We start from the raw sequence: 23,496 nt of genomic DNA on the forward strand, positions 1-23,496 counted from the left end.
AATAACTATTTTAATACAGTTGCTCAAAAAGTGCTACTTTACGTAAGTAACTGTTTTTAAATGTATTTCTGTCAATATTCCATACGTCCACACCAAAGAGTTTGAATACACAAAAACTTTGTATGTTTTTTTATTTCGCTGTATCACGTTTATTATGTCTAAAATTTAATTACACGTTATATAAATTAAATATTTATTTATTATTATTTAAATAAAATGTTATAAATTACGATATTTCACTAAAACATTTATTTTTTATTTTTTACTATCACTGACACGTTGGCTGTCGTTAAAAGAAAAAAATAAAAATTAAAAAAAGTAAAACCGGTGCCCGCTATTTTCAGCATTTTTACTTAAAATTTTAGTTGTATCAAAATAATTCAACTTAAATTGCAACTGTGCAAGTGCTTTTGTTTGAAGTGAGTTGTTGTTATGAATTTTTACAATAAAATCATCGCTGAACGTAGTGTCTAGATCATTCAAGTTTAAGGGAAAATTCGTAACTGTAACGTCTGTAAGTGTAATAAATAATCACGTAACCAATATCAATGTAGAGGTTGATCTATATTCACTGATATGTGTTCGATTTGTTAAATATCAAAAAGTGGTGCCATCGCTCGAAACAAACAAACCTTTGGTCCAACAGACCAACCCCTCTGTGATTTCAAATTCTCCTTGCTAGTTATAGAACGGAATCTGATTATAGAGCCATCTGTGGTCGGGTAGAGAATAACTTACTCAGTTCTAAGTTGATTGTTAGGTTTACTTATTATCTCGAGTTCGTCACAATTCTGCTATTGCCCGATAGAGGGCACTAAAATCAAAATTGGTTAGCCTAAACAAACATTTTAGTATCGTCACTTGACGACCCATTCTTTGTTCGTAGTCGCTTTCCTCTACAAAGCGGGAAAACGCTGTGATCGGATACGCCTCGTTTCGATGTTCGGTTGTATTGAAAATAATCTCATTTATGGTAGGTATACAGAGTTTTGCATTCAGTACTGATGAAATCAATTCTGTCATTCATTTTCGTTGAAGATAAATAGGGTCAGAGAGTAGTATAATATACTACTCAAAAGAAAATAGAGGCCATTTAGAATTTTGATCATTACAAAAAAAACGATTTCATGTTTATTGAAATATATGACACAATTGAGTACTTATTTATTTTTTATAAGTCTTTAAAATAACCAGTCTTGTTTTACTGCAATAAAAAAATAGGGATGTTTTTCTAAAAGATACAGGGTGTGTAAAATGTAGGATACTTAGGTTGTGAATCTGCTACTTTTTTCGAAACCCGAAAAAAACTAGTTCGCATTGATTTTTAAAATTAATATTAAAAAGTACTAAAGATTTATTTACATTACAATAAAAATATAGACCTTACCACTTCCACTTTTTTAATTCAAGTTGAAACGGGTAAGATTTTATCAAAATTACTTTTTGATCAAATCAAGTCAAAAATAAAAGTTCAGCGGGCACAAGTTTTTTTGTAGGTCAGAAAAGATAGTTAACGATTCTACCTATCTGACATTTTGGCAAACGAGGCACCCAGTTTTCACGTTATGTTTTTCACGTAACGTTCAAAACGCTTAGTGGCCCCTTATTTTCTTATGAGCAGTATATATTGGTCCAGTATCATTATTGGCCTTCATTTATTCCGTACCTACTAAGTACCCACTGAAAGCGACACCGTGTATCAAAATCAATTGATAATTTAATTTCAATTGGGGGTCAAAACAAATAATTGACTATGATTTATTTATCTTCGGTAATTTACCCCAAAACCGCCGGATGGAAGCCGTGGCTCCGGGCGCCCTGTACACTCTTGGCAACGGTCCGTCCTAAGAGAGTTACGAGCGGTCGGGTTGAGCTGGAGCGAGGTCAGAAGACGAGCTGAAGATAGGAAGGCGTGGCGCGAGCTTGTGAAGGCCCTTTGCACCTCTGGGGTGCTTTAGGACAACAACAACAATTTACCCCAAAACAAGAAAAACAAATGGTTCAGGATTTATAAGGGAACGCAGGGGTAGTAAAAAACGTCCACCGTATTATGCGTGCTAGTGCTACTTGATATCTGCCTTTATGCATTTTTGACCAATTAGAAAAATTGCTTTTTAATCGTCATTTAAAAAATAGACAAATGACCAGGTAATAAAAAACCGACACATTGTGTATATTTTATTAAGTATCTATAAATTAATTAATAATAACCCCATTCCAAAATAACAATAATTGCCTACTAAAAAATAAATAATACCAAAACAGCAATCACAGATAATCAAAACATACAGTAAAGAAGATCAAAAGGACGACAGGCATGTCGACATATTACATAAGGATTTCTGAGAAAACATTTATTTTTTTCTCGTAAGATTCATACCAATCAAATCAAATTATAATAGCACCTGTACACACTTACGTGTTATAACTTTTAAGTACACTTAAAATCACAAATTCACGGGATTTTCCTCACGGATATCCAATGGAATGCTAAAGATATTTACTTGAGCATTTAATTTAATTTCTATTTTACCGAGAATATCGCCCTCATAATACGATTTACCTTACCTTACCTTACTTGAACTTAGGTAGGTACAAGTAAATTAAAATATATATTAGTAAGCTAGAAAATGATCTAAGAATTCAAAGACAACCTATAGTATATACCGTAAAGGGTTCATCAGACTGCGTCGGCGGTAATCACGTCGGAACATCATCTAAAAAGCACTAATTGCAGATAGATTTTATATAAACAATTTGTTGGAATACGAATGTACATGGATGTAAAAGCAATTACCATGGACTCTAAATTCACCAAACGCGATTTACATGAAAAATTATTATGGTTTCCATGTATTTTTATTAAGGATGTCGTCTAGAATTTATCTGCATATCTAATGACCAAGAGTCGGAGATGCAGAAGGTTAAAAGCTAGATACATTTCATCCATTTATGGCATATTTATGTTTAAATTAACTGCCGAGTCGTATCAAGACTTACAAATACATGTGTTTATGCTCTGTGATCGGATTATAATAAGAACACAGCCCACACAATAAATAAATACCTAAAATACCGGCCGCGCCATATATTTTCATAAGAATTATGTAAGTGCTTACTATTCATTTTCTACGACTGTGAAACTAGCAGAGAGAGAGAGAGAGAGAGAGAGAGAGAGAGAGAGAGAGAGATAAAGAGAGCATATGATGACCATCTCTCTAATAGTAAATTTTCCTTCGTGTAGTGTAGTGTGTGTAGGAGTAGGTGTAGGTGTAATGCAATGTTCAGAATATGCGCATGGTGTTGGCGCAGCCGTGGTTCATGCGGTACTGCACGTACATCATGCCGGAGTTGTGCCAGTAGTAGAGCGCGGCCATGACGAGCACGTGCCACCACTGGTGCGAGTGCCCGATGTAGTCCACGCGGCCCGGGAACCAGCGCTCCGGGATCTGCACCACAATGGCACTTGATGTCAGTAAGGATTGACAAAAATTACAAATTATTTCAGCCGGTAGTAACTTATTGTATGAATATTGCACTTCAAAAAGTAAAAATTTTGTTGCGAAAATTAACTGAGTTTTCGCGTGAACTATGTGACAGGAGCAAGTAAATGAGCAGGGCTAATACAAACACACTCGATTAACTATTGCATGTAGCTTGCGCACGTTGTTAGCATATGTAACCCGTCCCTCAACATCAGCGTGCGCCGTATGAAAGCGCAATTACCATTAGATAGGTCCGATAAGTTTAGTATATCGACAATTCGACAATTATACTCTGGCAAGCCAACTTCGTCAGTAGGAAAAAGCGCGAAATTCAAAATTTGTATGGGAAATCAATCCATTGCGCCTACATTTTTCAAATTAGGCGCCTTTTTCTATTTTTTGAGGAAACCTATAACATAAATAATAGCGGAGATGCAGAACATACCTTAAATGCGTAAATGATGAATGCAGTTCCGCTTATAATGTACATCATTATCACTCGAGGAAAGAACATCTGAAAATAGAAAAAAAGGAACATAAATAACAGAGGAAGAGCATAAACATTAGAATATTTAAAAAGTTATACATTTAATACGTACTTATTCGTTTTACAAGGGGGCAAAATTGTTGTTTAACTCCTCGTGGTAATATTGATACCCAAGAAAGCGAAAGATTCAAAAATGGCACCTTGAACGTTATGAGTGAGTGTAAGTGAAACACAAAATTTTCACCATACCAACGCAAGGAAAATACTAAATGTAAAACATTACAAATCAAATCTAAATGAACAATGCTACATTTTTATCATTCAAAATCATTGCTTAAAAGTCAATTCCATCAGCCAACGTAAGGAAAAAATGCAACAATAGTTATTTGTACAACAAGAGAGCAAAGTTTGATATTTCTTTGAGTGTTTATTTTGAGTCCTGTGCAAGCGAAATATTCTATAATAATCTAATTTAGAATGTTGAGCGTAGTAAGGGACTCAAAAGCGCACGAGATTTAAATTACTTTGATCTCGTGTAATACACAAGACTTTTCACCTCAGCACTGAGAACATATTTGGAAAAGTAAAAATACAACCTGAAAAAATGTGATCTCTTTTCATCACTATTTCATTCATGTTTTCTTAAGGTATTCCAACAATTAAGTTTAATGACCGCAATAAAATAAAACGTAAGAAATATCAATAAAATAATACTTTGACAACCGGTTTGACCTAGTGGGTAGTGACCCTGCCTATGAAGCGGATCCGATGGTCCTGGGCTCGAATCCCGGTGAGCACGGATATTTGTTCCTGAGTCATGGGTGTTTTCTATGTATTTATTATTTATTTATTTATTTTATTTAAACTTTATTGCACACATAAAGAAAAATGTACAAATGGCGAACTTAATGCCAAAAGGCATTCTCTACCAGTCAACCATTGGGTCAAACAGAGACATTTATATATTATATTTATCGTTGTCTGAGTACCCACAACACAAGCCTTCTTGAGCTTACTGTGGGGCTTAGTCAATTTGTGTAAGAATGTCCAAATATTATATTGTCAAATATTAAACTTTTTTTTTCATAAATTAATTATGGCAATTATACTCGAACGATGCGGTCTGACTTATTTTGGGGGTCTATTAAAAACCGTCAATATACTTTTGAATTACGTTTGAGCTTTTTATTGTCTCTTTCTTTTTGCTAATGACGTGAAAGGGACAGAAAGAATAGAATCCAAATATTTCAAACTTGTATTAGGCCCTGCCCCTTGAAGTGACATTTAAATATAAAGGTAACTCATTTTGTCTCACTCAGTAAGCAAACGTGGACGTAGTTTAAGGACGTACCCGGGTCCTACCAAATGATGTCCCCAATCCGCATTGGGCTAGCGTGGGGACTATAGCCCGAGCCCTCTCGCGCATGAGGGGCCTGTGCCCAGCAGTGGGACGTATATAGGCTGAATTATTATTATGTCTGTCTTTTACAAATTCTCGGGACCATGGGGTCCCGGACATTTAGAAGGCGTGCGTGGGGCCGAAGCCAACACGTAGAGGCCCCTTATAATAAGACAATTTACTCTAAATGTAACGTGACACCAACCGACGATTATCCCTGTTCACACTATAGCAGTGCACCCAAGGACAAGCCTCAGTTAGTGTAGGACTATTGTAAAAAAAGGGTACAAAAATAAACCGGGCTATTGGGTTGAGATGCAAGTGGACTGGTAACCGGACTATGGAGGATACTATGGCACCTGCCGTGATCATATGTTTTTAAAAACACGACAAAATGGGCAGGTGGTGACTCGCCAACTCACAATATGGGTCCCCGAAAACGGCCGCTCGCACGGAGCAACAAGGGGACAACATTGCGTGAGCGGCTCAGGGTGTGGAGAGGTGTGCGCCGCTTTCTACCCAGTGGCTGTCAGCAGCCACTGTGCCAACTCGCGTCTTATGCATATTTCACTTCCACCCTGCGAGCATATAGCTCTGACACCCCACTCTGGACGGCCGGTAAAGGCAAGCCAGAGGTGAGAGTCCTGCGGCCCCTGCTCAGTGTTCACTCCAGCCGGCCAATGAAGGCAAGCCGGAGAGAGGGGCCTGACCGACTCTCGGGGGTATGGGACCCAAGGGACGTCACTTCCCATTCAGCTCGCCACAAGCTGCCCTGGGGGCTTATTATTATTAACATAAGAGAAATGTCATTTCATGTAGTCTAATAAAGCTCTAACGTAAAATGCCCCCTGGACTTCATACAGCTTGACTGTCAGCGTGTGGTCAGCGCCAACGGCCAAGTGTGTCAAGATATTGCAAGTGTTATTTTAAACGTCAAACTTCTATGAAATTATGACGATTACTTAAGGGGGAAGAATATTTTTTCGAATCTAACGAAATAACGGATTTTTTTCTATGAAATTCCTTTTCGGGAGAAAACGGTTTCCACCAACTACATCTTAACAAATCACTTTGATTTTGACGTCGATCGCTTCAGCATAATATATTCTAGGTTTATAGGTTTCGCTTCTCCTCTGGAATTTCCTGGATTCAACGGGCATTAGTAATGAACTTTAAAGGGCTGTCACAATAGATTACTGCCTGGTCGACGTGGCACTTAAAGTCCCACAAACTCTAATAATAATAATTTTCGCTTATTAAATAAAAAAAATGTTGTTTTGCAAATTTAAAAAAAAAAGGAAAACTTATAAACCTAATTTTTCATTGTGTCAATAACATACTAAAAAATCATGGAGAATGGAAAATATTTAGAAGTGGAAAACCGTTTTCTCTTTTTGAATAAACGATCACGTGGTATACTTCCCTCTTAACACTTGCGCAGGCTGGGCTATCAAAATCGCTGCCAAGTTATCTTGGTCTGACTCTATCCACTTTTCTATAAACCTATTAATACCTATGGCGATGTAGGCAGTTAGGTACCTTCTTAATTTGGGGCACTTACTGTAGTAGGTATATATGTATATGAAGTTTATGAAATTCATATGTATGTCAATCTACAAGGTATTACAAATACCTATATAAATAATAAATACATCCCATATGTATTCCCTTATTGACTGATTAAAATTTTCAAATAAATATCCAAATAATCGTATACAACCATAGATTACGTACAATAGGTACAGGTATCATAAGGTATTTTCCACAACCCATACGACCAAACTAATTTTTCTGTTGAAATCATATCCAAAAAAAATTTTAAATTACAAGAGTACAAAAGATATGACTCTCGCGCGAAACTTGCGACGGAAGACATGGCCATCGCACGAGTTTTTACCTTTTACTTATCTCAATTACTATGAAAATAAATATATATCGGTTTAAAATGTTGTTCGTCAGGCCTCTCGGTTATATCACTAGATCACTACACGTCACGATATACAGCTTAAAAAAATGAACTCTTCATGTTTTCGTGTTTTTTATCTATAGAGCCAACTTTAACCTTTTTTTGGCTTTAGTTGGAGTCGGCCCTTGCAAACATAGTCTAGTGTGTCAAAGTTAGCTTTTCCAGGTCAGGGTGCGAAGGGCTCAACCAACCTGCACCATGGGGTTCTCGAAGCCGCCCATGGCGTAGCACCAATGCAGCGTGGGCAGCACTCCGTAGGCCGCCCAGCCGATGAACACGCACATCTTCACGAGGTACGGCACGTTCAGCCGCGGGATCTGCAGCGCCATCGCCACCACGAAGATCAGCGTTACGGATACCATGTAGAACGCCTTTAGCTCCTGAGGGTGAAAGAAAGAAAATCAAAACACTGCTTATTAAGCTCCTGCGCATAAAAAAAGGACAACTGCTTTGGAACGTATAGACTTCATCATCTCAGCCGAAAGACGTCCACTGCTGGACAAAGGAACGTATGGACTTATAGACATTGTACTAGAGTGACGTAAAAATCTAACAGACAAAAAATCAAATTGTTAGAGAGTAGAATAAATAATTGCATCTTAGTTTAATTGGGGGATCAAAGAAGTCATTAAATATAATCCAGCCAATGTGGCAACATGTGTGAGTGAAATAGCAAACTCTGGTTGGTCGGGCTGCTTTCTCTAGTCGTCATAGAAATTTTACGGTTGGGTCTTTAACACTTAATTCGACCACGTCCAAAATGCTGGCCATAACCTCTACCTCTCATTATGCATTTTTTCCTAACCAGAATCTTTACGACTATATATACTCTGAGGATATTTGAATTACGACTTTTCTTGTATTGTGACATTTTTAGAGTACTTACATATTTTTTATTTTGATTGGTTAATAAAAGTTAATACTCAACCAAGTGTAAATAGTGCCCACGATTACATACCGTAGTGTCCATAGTTGTAGGTCAGAGACCATGCAGTTATTATTATTAATTTAATACAAACTAATAAGTGATCTATAGTTGTTAGCTTTGTAGCTGGCCCCCAACGGCTTATCCTTTGTCTGTTGTTAACTAAAACCGCGCGTGCCACTACCTGCAAAAAAAAGGGTCGTATAATTCTAATTGGCACCTGAGTGCGGGCTAAACCAACGCTCCGACGCGCTTTTGTTCCGCATATCGAGGACACATTGTAGAATGTTTCGGTAGCGTTCGACTCGCCAGCACTCAGTAACCGTATCAACCGGACCACACAAGAAATCGCAAATTATTTTTCCATTTGTTCATTTTGAATCTTATTTCAATTACCATAGAAGTTGTAATTAAATAACCGGTTAAAGTGACCGGCCCCTTTTTTGCAGGTAGTGGCAAGTTTTAGTTAACAATAGACAAAGGATAAGCCGTTGGGGGCCAGCTACAAATCTAACGACTATACCTAACTTGAAAATAATACTACTTTTTATGAAGATCACTAGACTCAAAAGTTATCTGGGTCAATAATAGCCTAGCCTAGCCTATTTACTGTATTTACCTTAAAATGCGTATAACAACAAGAATAACATATAAGAATATATAAAAGTATAATATTATAGCAGATGTGTTTAAAAAGAAAACATGCATATGAATGTAGACTAGACTAAGAATAGTAGCTTGTAGAATTGCTAGGAGCAGCTACTGTCGCCAAATGTTTCTTAACATTTTTAAATAATTTGGCGGCTGAAGTATTTTTGTTTAGGTAGGTCTTCACGCGTATTTTATGAAAATTGACCATAAATGATACAAAGTAAAAAACATGAAGAAGTATTTTTAAATGCAGGTGAGGTCAGGTGGTTGACCTGAATGTTACCCTATCATGCGCGAAAAAGGAATTAACATGAATCATGAATAACTGGTATTCTCATTGTGTTCTACTTTGTAGGTATCACAATCGAAAAATTACATTTATTTTTCTCTATTATTGCATATTTTACCTCGAGCGCCAGTAAGATACAATATTTATTCAAAACTAGGACAGTTATTGGATTAACATTTAGCTATAAGTTTTTATAAGTCTTTTCATTTTCGATATAAGCTCTTATCTACTATTGATATTTTTTGAATAACCATTGTAAACTCATGAAGACGATTCTAGGGAGCCAAAATGCAATCTTTATTGGTTTATTACAGATTCTATGACCACCTCTGGTGTCCATCATTGGCCCAGCTTGACAGTACCATAACATTGTAGTCATCATCATCGAAGAACATCGTCGAAGTTACGTAGGTACCCTATATTTTTAGCTTAATATGACATTGAGAGCTGATTGCAATAGAATATAAAACCCAGTGTACTTGAGAATAATTCATGAATACAATGAAGAGGGGCGGATACAGCTATTGTTTTCATAGCTTTGCAGTATTTTTAGTTATCTTCGATAAAAACAGACGTATAATATTTATTTGACTTTTAAAAACTTTAAAATGTAGCCCAGGAGCTTCATTCCGCAACGCGCTTGCAAAATTTAATCTTAACCTTAACTAGGCTATTCGAAATAGATAGGTAACATGGTGACGAGGATTGCCTCACGGCATCCCTCTGTAATGCTTACGGCACACCAGAGCGCACAGTTTGGGAACCCCTGAATTCTAGCCTGAATGAATTGAATTGTTTCAGGCTTCGGATTGAAACAATGTTTTTCCCTAAAAATATATCAGTAAGTTTTTTATTATTTACTTTCGTCTTTGCCATTCACACACCTTGTACATTTTTTTGGTTTCACGAGATGACACAATCTGGATTAACGAAAAATAACAAGGTAACATATCACATCGATATTTTTAGGGTTCCGTAGCCAAATGGCATAAAACGGAACCCTTATAGTTTCGCCATGTCCGTCTGTCTGTCTGTCTGTCTGTCTGTCCGAGGCTTTGCTCCGTGGTCGTTAGTGCTAGAAAGCTGAAATTTGGCATGGATATATAAATCAATAAAGCCGACAAAGTCGTACAATAAAACCTTAAAAATTTAATTTTTTTTAGGGTACCTCCCCTACACGTAACGTGGGGGTGAAATTTTTTTTTCGCTTGAACCCTAGAGTGTGTGGTATCGTTGTAAAGGTCTTTCGAAACTAATAGGGGTTTTCAAGAAACATTTTTTAATAAAGTGAATATATTCGGAGATAATTGCTCCGAAAGAAAAAAAAAAAACGTGTCCCCCCCCCTCTAACTTTTGAACCATAGGTCCAAAAAATATGAAAAAAATCGTGGAAGTAGAGCTTAAGAAAGACATTAAATGAAAACTATAGGAGACATGATCAGTTTAGCTCTTTTTGAGTTATCGCAAAAAGTTTTCCCTTCATAGTAAAAATACTTACTTTAATTAGGTACTGAATATGCAAATTTGCCTATTTGTTTAACTCGGGTGAAAGGTATTACCGTTTCATCCCTTGGTTAACAATTTACTATACTTTAAGCTCCAGTTTAGCTTATTGTGACGGAAGAGTAACTACGGAACCCTACACTGAGCGTGGCCCGACATGCTCTTGGCCGGTTATTTCTTTGTAAAACAGAGAGAATACATGTACAGCTACTTTTATAAAACTTTTTGGTTTAAAACTGATCCGTACAGTTCAAGAAATACAACGGCCAATGACGCAATGCTCAGAGGATCAGCAAATTGAACAAGTATGACAAAAAATCATAGGCATGTGGATGATGGATAATGGATTAAACATTGGTGATCTATGGGTAATTAAAACTTGATCGAAATATAATTCCGGTGCTAATTAATGAATGGTCCACTAGCTAGGCCATGGCCACTGTTCCGCATACCCGCCTAGCGCATCGTTGCGACACCCGGCGTCGCACACATTGTTCTACAACTGTTAGTCAAGTTACAATTACGGACTGTGCGTTACTCATTAGCACATTACAGGTCATCAGTACATTGCAGGCTGGAACAATTAGGCATCAGATATTGAATACTTAGCATAACAGTAACTTCATACAGACAGTTACATAAAGTTGGTGTTTCTAAAGCAACGACAGAAAACACTTTATTGATCTGGATGGGCTGCTCCAGATTTGAGCGAGATGACATTTCGCTGTGCCTACCTCTCTTTTGGTTAAACATAAAATATATAAGTAGCGTAGGCTTTCTATGATTAGGAGCAAATAAGTAGGTAAACAACCCCCACGCTCCCATGAGCCGTGGCAAAATGCCGGGTCAACGCGAGGAAGAAGTAGGTGAACAACGCTCATCTTTCGAGCACCCTTCCTTTGTCTCAATTTCAAAAGCTTTACATGCGGGTGTTATACATGTGTAACGCGTAAGTAATTCAAAAATATTTTTGAACGTAAAGAAACAACACCCAAAGTCAAGGTTAGGAATAATTAATCGCAAATTCAGTTTATGCCCCAGGGCCACGGCTAGCGGTAGCAAATAGTTTCTTACGTGTGTGATAAATTTTTAATATTTTGTATGAAGGAACTAGGTACCAATTTATTTCGACTCTCCATATTATTATCTTGTATTTTATTCTTACATACATACCTGTCGTCTGACGCCTTCCGTATTTTCTTAAAAGAACATGCACATTCCGTTCCAGCGTATTCGCGCGTGTCACAGTCAAGAGCATATTCACGTATAGCGTGATGCCTAGTAGATCGTACATAAAGAACGTATTGTAGTTGCACTCGAGTATCGTGCGGTGCGGGATTGTCCGGTACAAGACTAATCTATGCATACCTAGCTACATCTGTCTGGTAAGGAATGAGTTGTAGCCGCACTCCGAACAGTACCCACGCATGTACAGGGCTGATTTAGTTACACTTACATGGTGGCACCAGAACGCGTAATACACGCCAGAGGTGTATATGGCGAGAAGAGACAGCGCGATGCCGAAGAGGTCGTACATCAGGAACGTGTTGTAGTCGCATTCCGAGCGGCATGAGAACGTGTGGTACAGCGCTGACAGCGCCATGCACACCTGGGAATCAAAATGTCACCCATGAATATCCATTCCGAACCGGGCCTAGAGGCCTCTAAGGCGAGAAAGCGCAAAATTCGGAGCTCTATTCTGCTTATGGCGGGGCATGTCAACCGTAAGTGAGTTTGTAAAGCTCATACAATTTTTTGCCATAGGTACCTATTCGTAAACTCACGCAAAATTTGAGCTCCAACTGGTTTTATAAGGTGATTTACCGTTGGCTATGCGTAGCGGGAAAGTTTTCCCCTCAATAGTTAGCTATTATTGTATCACATAAAGTAAAGAGCAACATCTCCATGCTTACTTTTGTGGAATTATTTGTAATGTAAAAAACGAAACATACATATGTACTTAAAACATAAGCTCGAGTAGATAAGTAGGTTATAATATCCCCTAAAGCAATAATGTAAGTTGTAACGCTGCGTTAGACCAAGTAGCGGTCCATCCCATTCATAACGGTGACCGCCAACTTGCCGAAATCACGCACTCATAAAAACACCACGGCACATTTCTAATCCAACAGATACTGTGCACGCAAATACTTTCGTAAAATATCTTTACTTACATCTTATGGAAAAATAATGTTTTGGATTACCGTTACTTCGTCATATAAAAACAACTTCAACCTTCTGAAGGCCCTTGTAATTCCTACCTCAAAAGGTATGTAGGTAGTACGAAGAAATTGTTTTGGTTCAAGATAAGATGAAACGTAACTTTAACTCATGTAACATACGCATATCTAAAATAAAATAAATAAAATAAAATCACTTTAATTCAGACAAAAGTCCATAATAATAATAGAATAAACTAATAAGAACTAAAATACAATAAAATTAAAACTTATACTACCTAATAGTTGCTTCAGTCGATAGGTATGACTAGTCTCAAATTATTTACATTATTATTATTGCAATATAATGGCATAATATTTTTTTTATATCATATCACGTGTCCACTTACTTTTTGTTCTCGTTCTGATGAACGGATGACCAGTAACGGAATATAGGGTTAGCAAGGTTAAATCGTTACAAATAAGGTTTTTAAAAATGCTTGTATGTATAAAAGAAAAGAATAGGTTTAAAGACGACTACGATCAGCTATACGGGAAGTGTGGGGTCCTCCCTGTACAAGTTATACTTATAGCCGTGGACCAATATGGGTGCAACGATCATAAAATACCTAGAGGGCTAAACAATAGGTCATTGACAGCTGACAGGCGACCACAATATCTCGAACCACAAAGCTGTAATTACTATGAGGAAAGAACACTACACTATATAATTCCCTGAATTTAGGTTATTACATACAATTTCTGTCTGTACATGAAAATATTACAAAAGCAGAGAGAGAGAGAGAGAGAGAGATGTTGGAAACATACTTAAGGTTTAAGTTTAAGGTTAGTTAACGATAAGTCCGAATCAAACATGTAACAAAATAGCAATTTATTCTAGCTAATAATGCTTGCTTTACTTTTGTCTACTAACGATAGAATACCTAAACAAGTCATAATGTAAACATTTACCTTTTAAGTGAGATTTGAGCGCGGCGCGCCAATTAACAAACTGGTTACTCCAGTTTGGCGCATTTATTGTACTGTGTGACTGTGTAATTGTTTTACATAAATAAATTAATTAATAATTTAGATTAGTCTTACTTAGCTGTGGATGTTAACTTAATTGATTAAATCTTTATTTTTCTTTAGGCAGGTATGTTTTATACAATGTGACTTTTGACAAGAATAAAAAAGCGGCCAAGTGCGAGTCGGACTCGCGCATGAAGGGTTCCGTACCATTTAAGACGTATTAAAAAAAAATCTACTTGCTAGATCTTGTTCAACATTTTACCACTTTGGACACACATTTTACCACTTTGGAACTGTCTCTCGCGCAAACTATTCAGTTTAGAAAAAAATGATGTTAGGAACCTAAATATCATTTTTGAAGACCTATCCATAGATACCCCACACGTATGGGTTTGATGAAAAATTTTTTTTTTAATTTATTGACGTATTAAAAAAAAACTATTCACTAGATCTCGTTCAAACCAATTTTCGGTGGAAGTTTGCATGGTAATGTATATCATATATTTTTTTAGATTTTTCATTCTGTTATTTTAGAAGTCACAGGGGGGGGGGGGACACACATTTTTTCACTTTGGAAGTGTCTCTCGCGCAAACTATTCAGTTTAGAAAAAAATGATATTAGAAACCTAAATATCATTTTTGAAGACCTATCCATAGATACCCCACACGTATGGGTTTGATGAAAAAAAAAATTTTTTTTAATTTTTATGACGTATTAAAAAAAAAACTACTTACTAGATCTCGTTCGAACCAATTTTCGGTGGAAGTTTGCATGGCAATGTATATCATATATTTTTTTTAGATTTTTCATTCTGTTATTTTAGAAGTTACAGGGGGGGGGGACACACATTTTTTCACTTTGGAAGTGTCTCTCGCGCAAACTATTCAGTTTAGAAAAAAATGATATTAGAAACCTAAATATCATTTTTGAAGACCTATCCATAGATACCCCACACGCATGGGTTTGATGAAAAAAAAATTTTTTTTTAATTTTTATGACGTATTAAAAAAAAACTACTTACTAGATCTCGTTCGAACCAATTTTCGGTGGAAGTTTGCATGGCAATGTATATCATATATTTTTTTTAGATTTTTCATTCTGTTATTTTAGAAGTTACGGGGGGGGGGGGGGACACTTTTTACCACTTTGGAAGTGTCTCTCGCGCAAACTTTTCAGTTTAGAAAAAAATGATATTAGAAACCTCAATATCATTTTTAAAGACCTATCCATAGATACCCCACACGTATGAGTTTGATGAAAAAAGATTTTTTGAGTTTCAGTTCTAAGTATGGGGAACCCCCAAAATTTATTGTTTTTTTTCTATTTTTGTGTGAACATCATAATGCGGTTCATAGAATACATCTACTTACCAAGTTTGAACAGTATAGCTTTTATAGTTTCGGAAAAAAGTGGCTGTGACAGAATCGGACAGACAGACGGACATGACGAATCTATAAGGGTTCCGTTTTTTGCCATTTGGCTACGGAACCCTAAAAAGCAAGTAAGTTATTTTCTACGCGTCTTAGTAGATACCTACGGTTACGTCGTCGCCGCACTTACAAAAGTCAAATCATTATTTGTTTTTTTAAGTATTAATTAAGTATCAATTCGCTCATAGGATGTAGCTAACGCTTTATCGCTTTATCGTGTCTTAACGATAATGTTCGTGTCATCCACGATAACGCGCGAATTTGTCAAATCTAATCTTTAATAATATGACGATACGAGTCAAAGCACGCGTCGTCGTGACGATCTATAACTGTTAGCTAATTTAGCTAAGTGTTTTACCTATCTAGTTTCTAGATACCTCACATATCTGATTTAATTCACAACCATCGTGCTGTTAATAAAGAAAACCAGTTTCTAAATATATTACTGAGTTATTAAATCCTATCGATCGTAGCTTGCACTACCGCTTCATAATTAGAATATGCATTTCTAAATACATATCTGTATCATCCAAGTTTTTCATTCATTTATTTGTACTTGGCTATAATTGAGCGAGATGAATTAACAGCATATGTTATTACCTACTAATTAACACTTTCTAAAAAGGGTTTAAAGTATCATGCCACTTCAGATTCGGAGTCGAGTGGTTGAAAAATGTTGAGAAAAGAAAAATGATGTTGGATAGACCGATAAGCGATATAGGCTAGTTACCTATTCCAAAGACTATTCCAAATGTGATCCACTATGAACAAGTTTAAATTTCTCTTTGACCTATGTGTCAATGATTCATGTTGCTATAACATTGCTTAAATGAATAGAGAGCTACCTACTTGGCATGTTAAATATTCGTCTGGATTACATTTCAGCAAATGAATACGATACAATATCTAGTTATTATTCAAAAAAATTATCACGTACTCAAACATTAAAATAATACATTTGATCTATTATTACCTACCACTAAAATATTTATCGTTATACTTTACTAAAGTAATCTTTAGCAAATATTGTGCCCCCGATTATGTCGTAATTTGTTAGTGTGGTGTTCCACAGGGCACAGTACTAGGGCCCCTCCCGTAGAAAATCTTGTCGGCTTGAGTGCTACATGGTGGTAGTCTATTTAGATATACTCCAACATATCGATGTTATAAGTTAAATAAGCATTATGCGATATATACTCGCAAGATAAAAAAAAAAATATTCAGTAACTTCATAACTTAACAATATGCAGGTTGGAGTCTCTTTTTAAGTATACAAGATACCCATAGATATAGATAAAATCTATTTATCATATTGAGACGCATAATGTAACTTTTCCGTTCGGAGATGAAGTGTGTGAGCTCTATAGTGCTAGTGAAAGTAGGTATACACTTATCTCCTCCAGACACAAAGCACAGGCGAAAGTTTTGATACTATTAGACTCAAAACCAAACTCGTATAATTTTGACAGAAACCAGTTACCTACATACGTATGCATAGGTCAGGGGTCGGCAAACCGCCGAGCCGCGTGCGGCTCTTTAAAAGTATAATTGTGACACTATTCAAAAAAAATGTACACTTGAGAGTGCTTAGACCATTGAAAACAACACTTGTAGCTCATTGAGCTACATATTATCGGTAAGTTTGGCTGTGTTTGGCTCTTTTTCTAAAAAGCTTTACGACCCCTTGCACAGGTAACTAGTTTTTGTAAAAAATAGTCCACTTCCGACAAAATGTGCCACATTGTCAGCTGTCGAGAAGAAGGCGTTATATTTATGTCAGAATAACATATCTATATTAGAGTTTGTAACTCCCCTTGGAAAATAAACCAGCCCATTTAAAGTTACATTGATAATCGTCTCAACAAATAATCAAATTGGGGTCAAATTATATAATGTAAACGCTAATTTTATCGTCAATAACACCAAACAAAAACTCCCTATCATAGCGTTGACAATCGAATTGATACATAATGATTATGCGATTCAAGGTTTTATACGCAAATACGCACTGCTACGCAAAACTAAGTACTTATTTAAATGTTAAGAATAAGGTATTTTATTGTAATGCAAATGACATGCTATATAAATAAAAACAAAATTAGAAACGCCCTGTCTTGACTGCGTTGATTTTTTTTTGATTCGTCTCAGCTCGAATACTTTCTCTCGAGAAAAGCAGGTCGCATCTCGGCTTTCGAGCGCTGGACCAATGCGCGGATAGCTCATATTTCGTAATATCTGCGCGCCAAAGAAATTATAGCCTACGCAACACCGTGAGCCCGTAACTTTACAGACTGGGTATGAAAATGTCAAAAAACTTTACGATAAGAATTAGGATATATGCAAAAAAAACAAAGGATTTTATTTATTTGTGTCTTTAAGGTAAGGTAGGTTACCTATCGTATACAGCTAGGTTCTAATAATTTTAGTCCGAAGTCAATTTATTAACTATGCTCCAAAGCAAGTTCAAATCCTCCTGACTAATTACAGTTTGTCTTTTCGTTCTCGCAAATGTCTGGGTTCTATTACCTAATCCGTGGGTAGGTACCTATTGCGGTATATTATGCAACAAATAATGACCAAGGCAGTTCCGTCCGTATCTATCGGCACACAGCCAAAACTAACGGAACTGAAGACCTTTAAATGCCCAAGGATTTTTTTCACATGAATGTTTATGATAGTAACCCATGGGAAATTAATATAGGTATCAACTATAAAAATACACCTGCTTTGTTTTTACCACAATTCAAACAAGATTCCGTTCAAAACGTCATGGGACGCAATGTCATACCTACCCTAAATATAAGTACCTACGAGAAATATCGGTATGCTCTCAGTTTTCTTAACATGTTTCTTTAATAATAGTAGGTAATAGTAGGAACCTAAGTTTCATTAATTGGAGAACATTAACTAACTGGTATTACGCGCCATATAACTCTAGATTTTATATCATATAATATTTTCGTTTCAGACAGTTAAGCGTCTCATCAATGTCTTCTGATATCTTACTAATAATTTTATTACGAGTATAACAGTAAGCACCGCCGGTAAGAAACTATAGACTTTATTATAAAGACATAAAGTCAGTTTTTACCCTGTTATTTTTTAGGAATGTGTCGGCACGTGTTGTATGGTTTCTAAATAATAGCCTCATACTTAAATGTGCGCAAAATTGTACTTTCACTATCATAATAATCGTATCTACCTATAAAGATGTAAGTAAAGCCCATGCAGGTAGATAGTTTAACGCAGAAGGCCTTTAACACCATGGTCTGGTTCAGTATCCATTCCACACTATGTATATGTAACTACATACGTCACACCACATTAAAGGTTTTAGCAAAATTTTGATACCTTTTCTTTATACTGCATACGGCCCGCCTGATGGTAAGCAGTCTCCGTAGCCTGTGTACGCCTGCAACTCGCATAAATGCGCATTGCCGACCCTAAACCGACGACGCTGGACGATTTTCTACCGAGTCGAAGAGAGGTCTGTGCTCTGTAGTAGGCGAGGGCATACTTACTGGATAAAATTATAATGAAGATAAAAAAAACACGCACGTAAATAGGCTAAATCAGGTAATAACTTACCATGAAACATGAGAGAAGAATGGCAGCAACCACTTTGTCTGTGAAGGTGGCGTGGATGTTGATGATGACCAGATCGTTGATCGTCAAGCCGAGTACCAGGAAGAAACCGAACAAGTGAGTCCATATGTTCATCGTTTCGTTAGTCCACCAGAATATACTGCAACAAGCATTATATCAGTAGCGTATACGCTCTTTTAGTTTTAGAACTTGAAAAGCATACGGGGGGGTCCTTATGCCCATCCTTAATTGTGTTTAGGTATTTTGAATAAAGAAACTTCCGTAAAACACAGACATATTATATTTATTACAACGGCTCAGTTACGTTTTTTACGGGTAAATCATCTTGCTCGACATGTTTCAGTCCATAAAGAGGAGCTTCAATAGGAGCCACACGCGTTTAGGTATGTCTTACTCTTACAGCATTCCTCCATCCCGTAGCCTATACCTTTATGATCTTGCTATCATACTACTGCCACTTAACAAATGCGATTGGACAAGTAGTTCTGCGGAGATTTTCGGGTTGAATGTATCAGTCTAACGAATCCAGGCCTTTAGTTAATCATTATTACATCTTACCGTTCTTTAGCAACCGCCCTAACCAAGTAGGTAATAAATAGACCATACATCTAGTAGACTTTTTACAACCTGTGACATTCCAAGACCCTATAGACGGTCTAGACCCAGTCTAAGCTGCACCTTATGCAACTAGTGCAAGACCCCTTTATAGACTCAGGTTCGTACGTAGTATGAAATAGGTACATACATATATATACTATAAAATATCACTTACAAATCCTGAGATACCAATACTATTAGGAAATCGGAATAAATTTCCTACACACTAATTAATAAGTGTGTCTGTAAAGAAATATTGTTCTACACTAAGACAATTATTTATGCAATTGTACAGGTACACGTATTATTCCAGTCTGGTAAACACTGCTGCCGGTGTATAGATACATGATACATATAATATGTGAACTCAACACTTATTAAAACTTGTAGAAAAATATCTAATAACTATTAAAAGTTACAAGTACAGTTTGTTTTATTAAACAAAAATACAACCATACATCTATATACGGTACCCGGTAAACCGGACTTAAAGTACATACGTATTTTATTATACTTACTTACATATGAAAACCGAAAACTCTCCCGAGAATAAGATTACGCGTCAGTGAAAATCGCATCAAAATTGGTAAACGGTATTTCACATTATACAATGTAAGTAGGCAGGTCATCCATCTGTAATGTCACCTACATCAGTCGGTACGGAACGGGTACGGAACATTAATATTATAATAGTACATTACGATACAAATGCGAAATAGGAACTAGGAAGGAAATAGGACTCGTGTCAATTTACAACACTCCCTTCGGTCGTGTTTTAACGCACATGAATCGCACGACGTTTAACAGTACATATGGCCCTTTAAATTTCGACATAGTTACGTAATGTGCTAATTATCGCACAAGTGTGGTAGAGTAGCACCACAATGTATTGTAAAAATACATATGTAAAAAATCGTGTTTAATAAGTGAATTAGGATTAATTGTATTGAATGAGAAATTAATCCGCTTCCTAATAATTATATAAGTACAGTTATAAAATATTAATTTCAAGCTAAGAGAATTAAGAAAACTAAGATTGCTCACTTGTGCTGGTTTTGTTACCAAAAATACTATTATTTTCGTAGTCTACATCTAGCGTCAAGTAGCGGAACTCTCAGTACTGCTACTCGACAATAGATATCGCGGCAAACAAAAAGTCTAATGCTCAAAGATTTTCAGCTAATATTATAACCAGAGTAAGCGTAGGAGTTGAAAATAGAGTTCCGGTTAATCTGGTTATAATATTAGCGGTTAATCGTAGCAGTACTGAGAGTTCCGCTACTCGATGCTAGATGTCGACTACGAAAATAATAAGCGTTTTGGTACCAAAACTGATGTATGGAGTGAGCACTCAATGTAGGTACTTCTTATTTCTCTATGGTTCAAGGAAGAAATGGGCACATTATGCTTCATTCGAATTCTAACTTTTCGGAAATGCGTCTTTTGGTTCCGAATTAGAGTTTTACTTGTAATACAATATAATAATCTCTGTCTGTACCTACAAAGTGAATTCAATTGGTTACCTATGACTTTTTTATTAATTAATGCTTTTTACTTGCTAAATGGTTGGCATCATTAACATCATTGTGTTACCAAGGTGTTTAGGTAAGCACCATTCGGAATTAAATCATGCATTTAAAAGTAGGTTTGTGTTCTTCTCTCTCACGGAGCATAAGCGAGAGCGATGTTTTGTTTTTGGCTGTGACATACCGACTGACGGCCGGACATGACGAAACTATAAGGGTTCCGTTTTTGCCGTTTTGGCTACGGAACCCTAAAAAGTAATCACTGAGTTCTCTCAAGCATAATATTGATGATAAGAAATAAATATTTGGGGACAATCTTAAACAGATCAACCTAAACAAAGCTTGTACTATGGGTCCTAGGCGACGCTGTAAATACCTATATAGATAAATACTTACTTATGTACATAGTAAACACCCATGACTCAGGAATAAATATCTGTGTTCACCACACAAGTAAATGCCCTTACCGGGATTTGAACCTGGGACCATCAGCGTCATAAAAATAATCTTCATATTTTTTATTTTTATGCAAAATTTGTTATAATATTTAAGGCGCATTTTAGACTTATAGTCATAACAGATTTTCAAAAACTCCATTCAATGATCCTACTGCACTCAATCAAGGTAGTCTGGAAGACATCACTCTTTAGCGATTAGATCACCTGTTGTGTAAGGCCTCCATCATTAATAGACAAGTCCACACAGAGCGAGCATACGCACGAGGCTCCTAGGCGGCGCGTGTGTTTCCCTCGCCCGAGCACACCACCTCGGTCGAGGCACATCTACACTGGCCATTTTGTGCGTGAGGAGATTGTCTTGCGCATATGCTCGCTCTGTGTGGACCCACCTAATCAGTTGTTTTTCCTTAAGCTATATCTTTAACTGAGGTGTGTGTGTGTGTGTGTGTGTGTGTGAGAGAGAGTATTTTTCTTCTTCTTCAATTTAAACCCCTTTGGAAATTAAATGTGGAATATAAATGCCCAATGTCTGTGTCCAGCTTATAAATACCTATTTTAAAAATCCCATCTCAATCCATCATTATTGTTTGCATGATTGAGTAATAAATCCCAAACAGACAAACATTTACATTTATATCTCAGGGGTATCCTAAGCTCCATAATATGTGCCTGGTGCTGCTGCTGTGGTGTGCCAGCAGGCACATATTATGGATGGCTTTATCCAGGTGATAAAATAAGTGCACTTTTTGACACCAGCACGATTGAAAGAGACGGACACTGTCATTATCACGCTGTCATGTAGACAAATACAACCACCATGTTCTCAAGGGATTCTCAAGGGTATAAATATAATATTAACACCCTTGTTCACACTCATACTAATTAAGGCAAAAAAAATGTTGCCTTAGTGCACAAACATAAGGTCTGTATTACAAAGAAATTTTCCGCATAATTAGTAGGGGTGTGTATGTTCTAGAAATATTCTTGAGTTACATGCAAGTATCTTCCTTTACAGGTAGTAGCAGATAATTAAAATATAAAACAATCAATAAAATCTTACCTCTCCCAACATAGTTTAGTGGGGAGCAGCTTCCTATATCCATCTCTTATGTAAGGGTTGTGCTGGAGATACTCTGGAGCCTGTTCATACTTGAGCAACTGGCGGTAATTCACATATTCTATGTCTTCTTTGGTTAAATTATTGTTGTCTTCCAGCTTCTTGCCTCGTCGAAGAAGAGTGGAGCCTGAACTGTAATCCCCATCTTGCCTATGCTCATCATCAGCCTAAATAAAATAAATAAAAATAACCATAAATTTTTAAAGCATTTTTCACTCAAAATCCTTCAGAAGATATGCCTCAGAATTGTTTGCTTGTGCACATAAAATACTGTGGTTCCATATCTACTTTCTAAATATTTATACAGGGTCACACAAAAAACGAACAAAATAAAAAAAAATAAGAAAGTTCGCTACACAAGGGAAAATGGTTTAAGAAAGATGTTTATACTAAAAATAGTTTCATTTGATATTTGTGTTAAGTACTTACTTTTCCTAATGACATAAACTGCACGGTTTCTGCTTGAACCTCGCTAACTTTTTTTGTCATAGTTAGCGTCATTCTTAATACGTGACGTTAATTATTTTGTAACAAGATGTCTTGTTACAAAATGAACATTATTAATTATTACTTTATTTTGTGACCACTACACACAATAATGATTAAAAGGAATATTCCTTTTATATATGTAAACACAGGATTATTTATTTCTTTTATGTTAATAATATAACGGTAATAATTAAGTCGTCTTTACAAAAAAAGTAAAAAACAAAAGAATTTCAAACAAATCAAACTAAACACGCACTGCTGACGTCTAGCCGCCACCACCAAATCAATTTTTTAAACTGGACAAACTGGTTTTGATTTTGTTGTTTATTCTTAATTTGACATTCAGTCGTCAATTAAGGTCCGTATTGAACTCTCT

At 36.3% G+C, this 23,496-nt stretch overlaps 1 protein-coding gene across 1 annotated transcript; it reads right to left on the bottom strand.

The window, feature by feature from the left end:
- Positions 1-2,165: 2,165 nt before the first annotated feature.
- Positions 2,166-23,407, bottom strand: LOC133534632 (progestin and adipoQ receptor family member 3). Its single transcript, XM_061873845.1, has 7 exons — positions 23,061-23,407; positions 22,575-22,798; positions 18,916-19,072; positions 12,162-12,314; positions 7,529-7,717; positions 3,931-3,999; positions 2,166-3,449 (listed from the first exon to the last, which is right to left on the bottom strand). Exons 1-7 carry the CDS (start codon positions 23,130-23,132, stop codon positions 3,285-3,287), a joined length of 1,029 nt encoding a protein of 342 aa, XP_061729829.1. The 5' UTR covers positions 23,133-23,407; the 3' UTR covers positions 2,166-3,284.
- Between the last annotated feature and the right edge of the window lie 89 nt (positions 23,408-23,496).

Source organism: Cydia pomonella, chromosome 2 (genome assembly GCF_033807575.1).
Source record: "Cydia pomonella isolate Wapato2018A chromosome 2, ilCydPomo1, whole genome shotgun sequence".
NCBI classification, from domain to species: domain Eukaryota; kingdom Metazoa; phylum Arthropoda; class Insecta; order Lepidoptera; family Tortricidae; genus Cydia; species Cydia pomonella.

Coding starts and splice junctions, on each gene's coding strand:
- LOC133534632 (XM_061873845.1), bottom strand. CDS start 23,132: ATGACGCTAACTATGACAAAAAAAGTTAGCGAGGTTCAAGCAGAAACC. Junction 22,799..23,060: donor AGTTTATGTCATTAGGAAAA/GTAAGTACTTAA, acceptor TATTTTATTTAG/GCTGATGATGAGCATAGGCA. Junction 3,450..3,930: donor TCATCATTTACGCATTTAAG/GTATGTTCTGCA, acceptor ATTGTGGTGCAG/ATCCCGGAGCGCTGGTTCCC.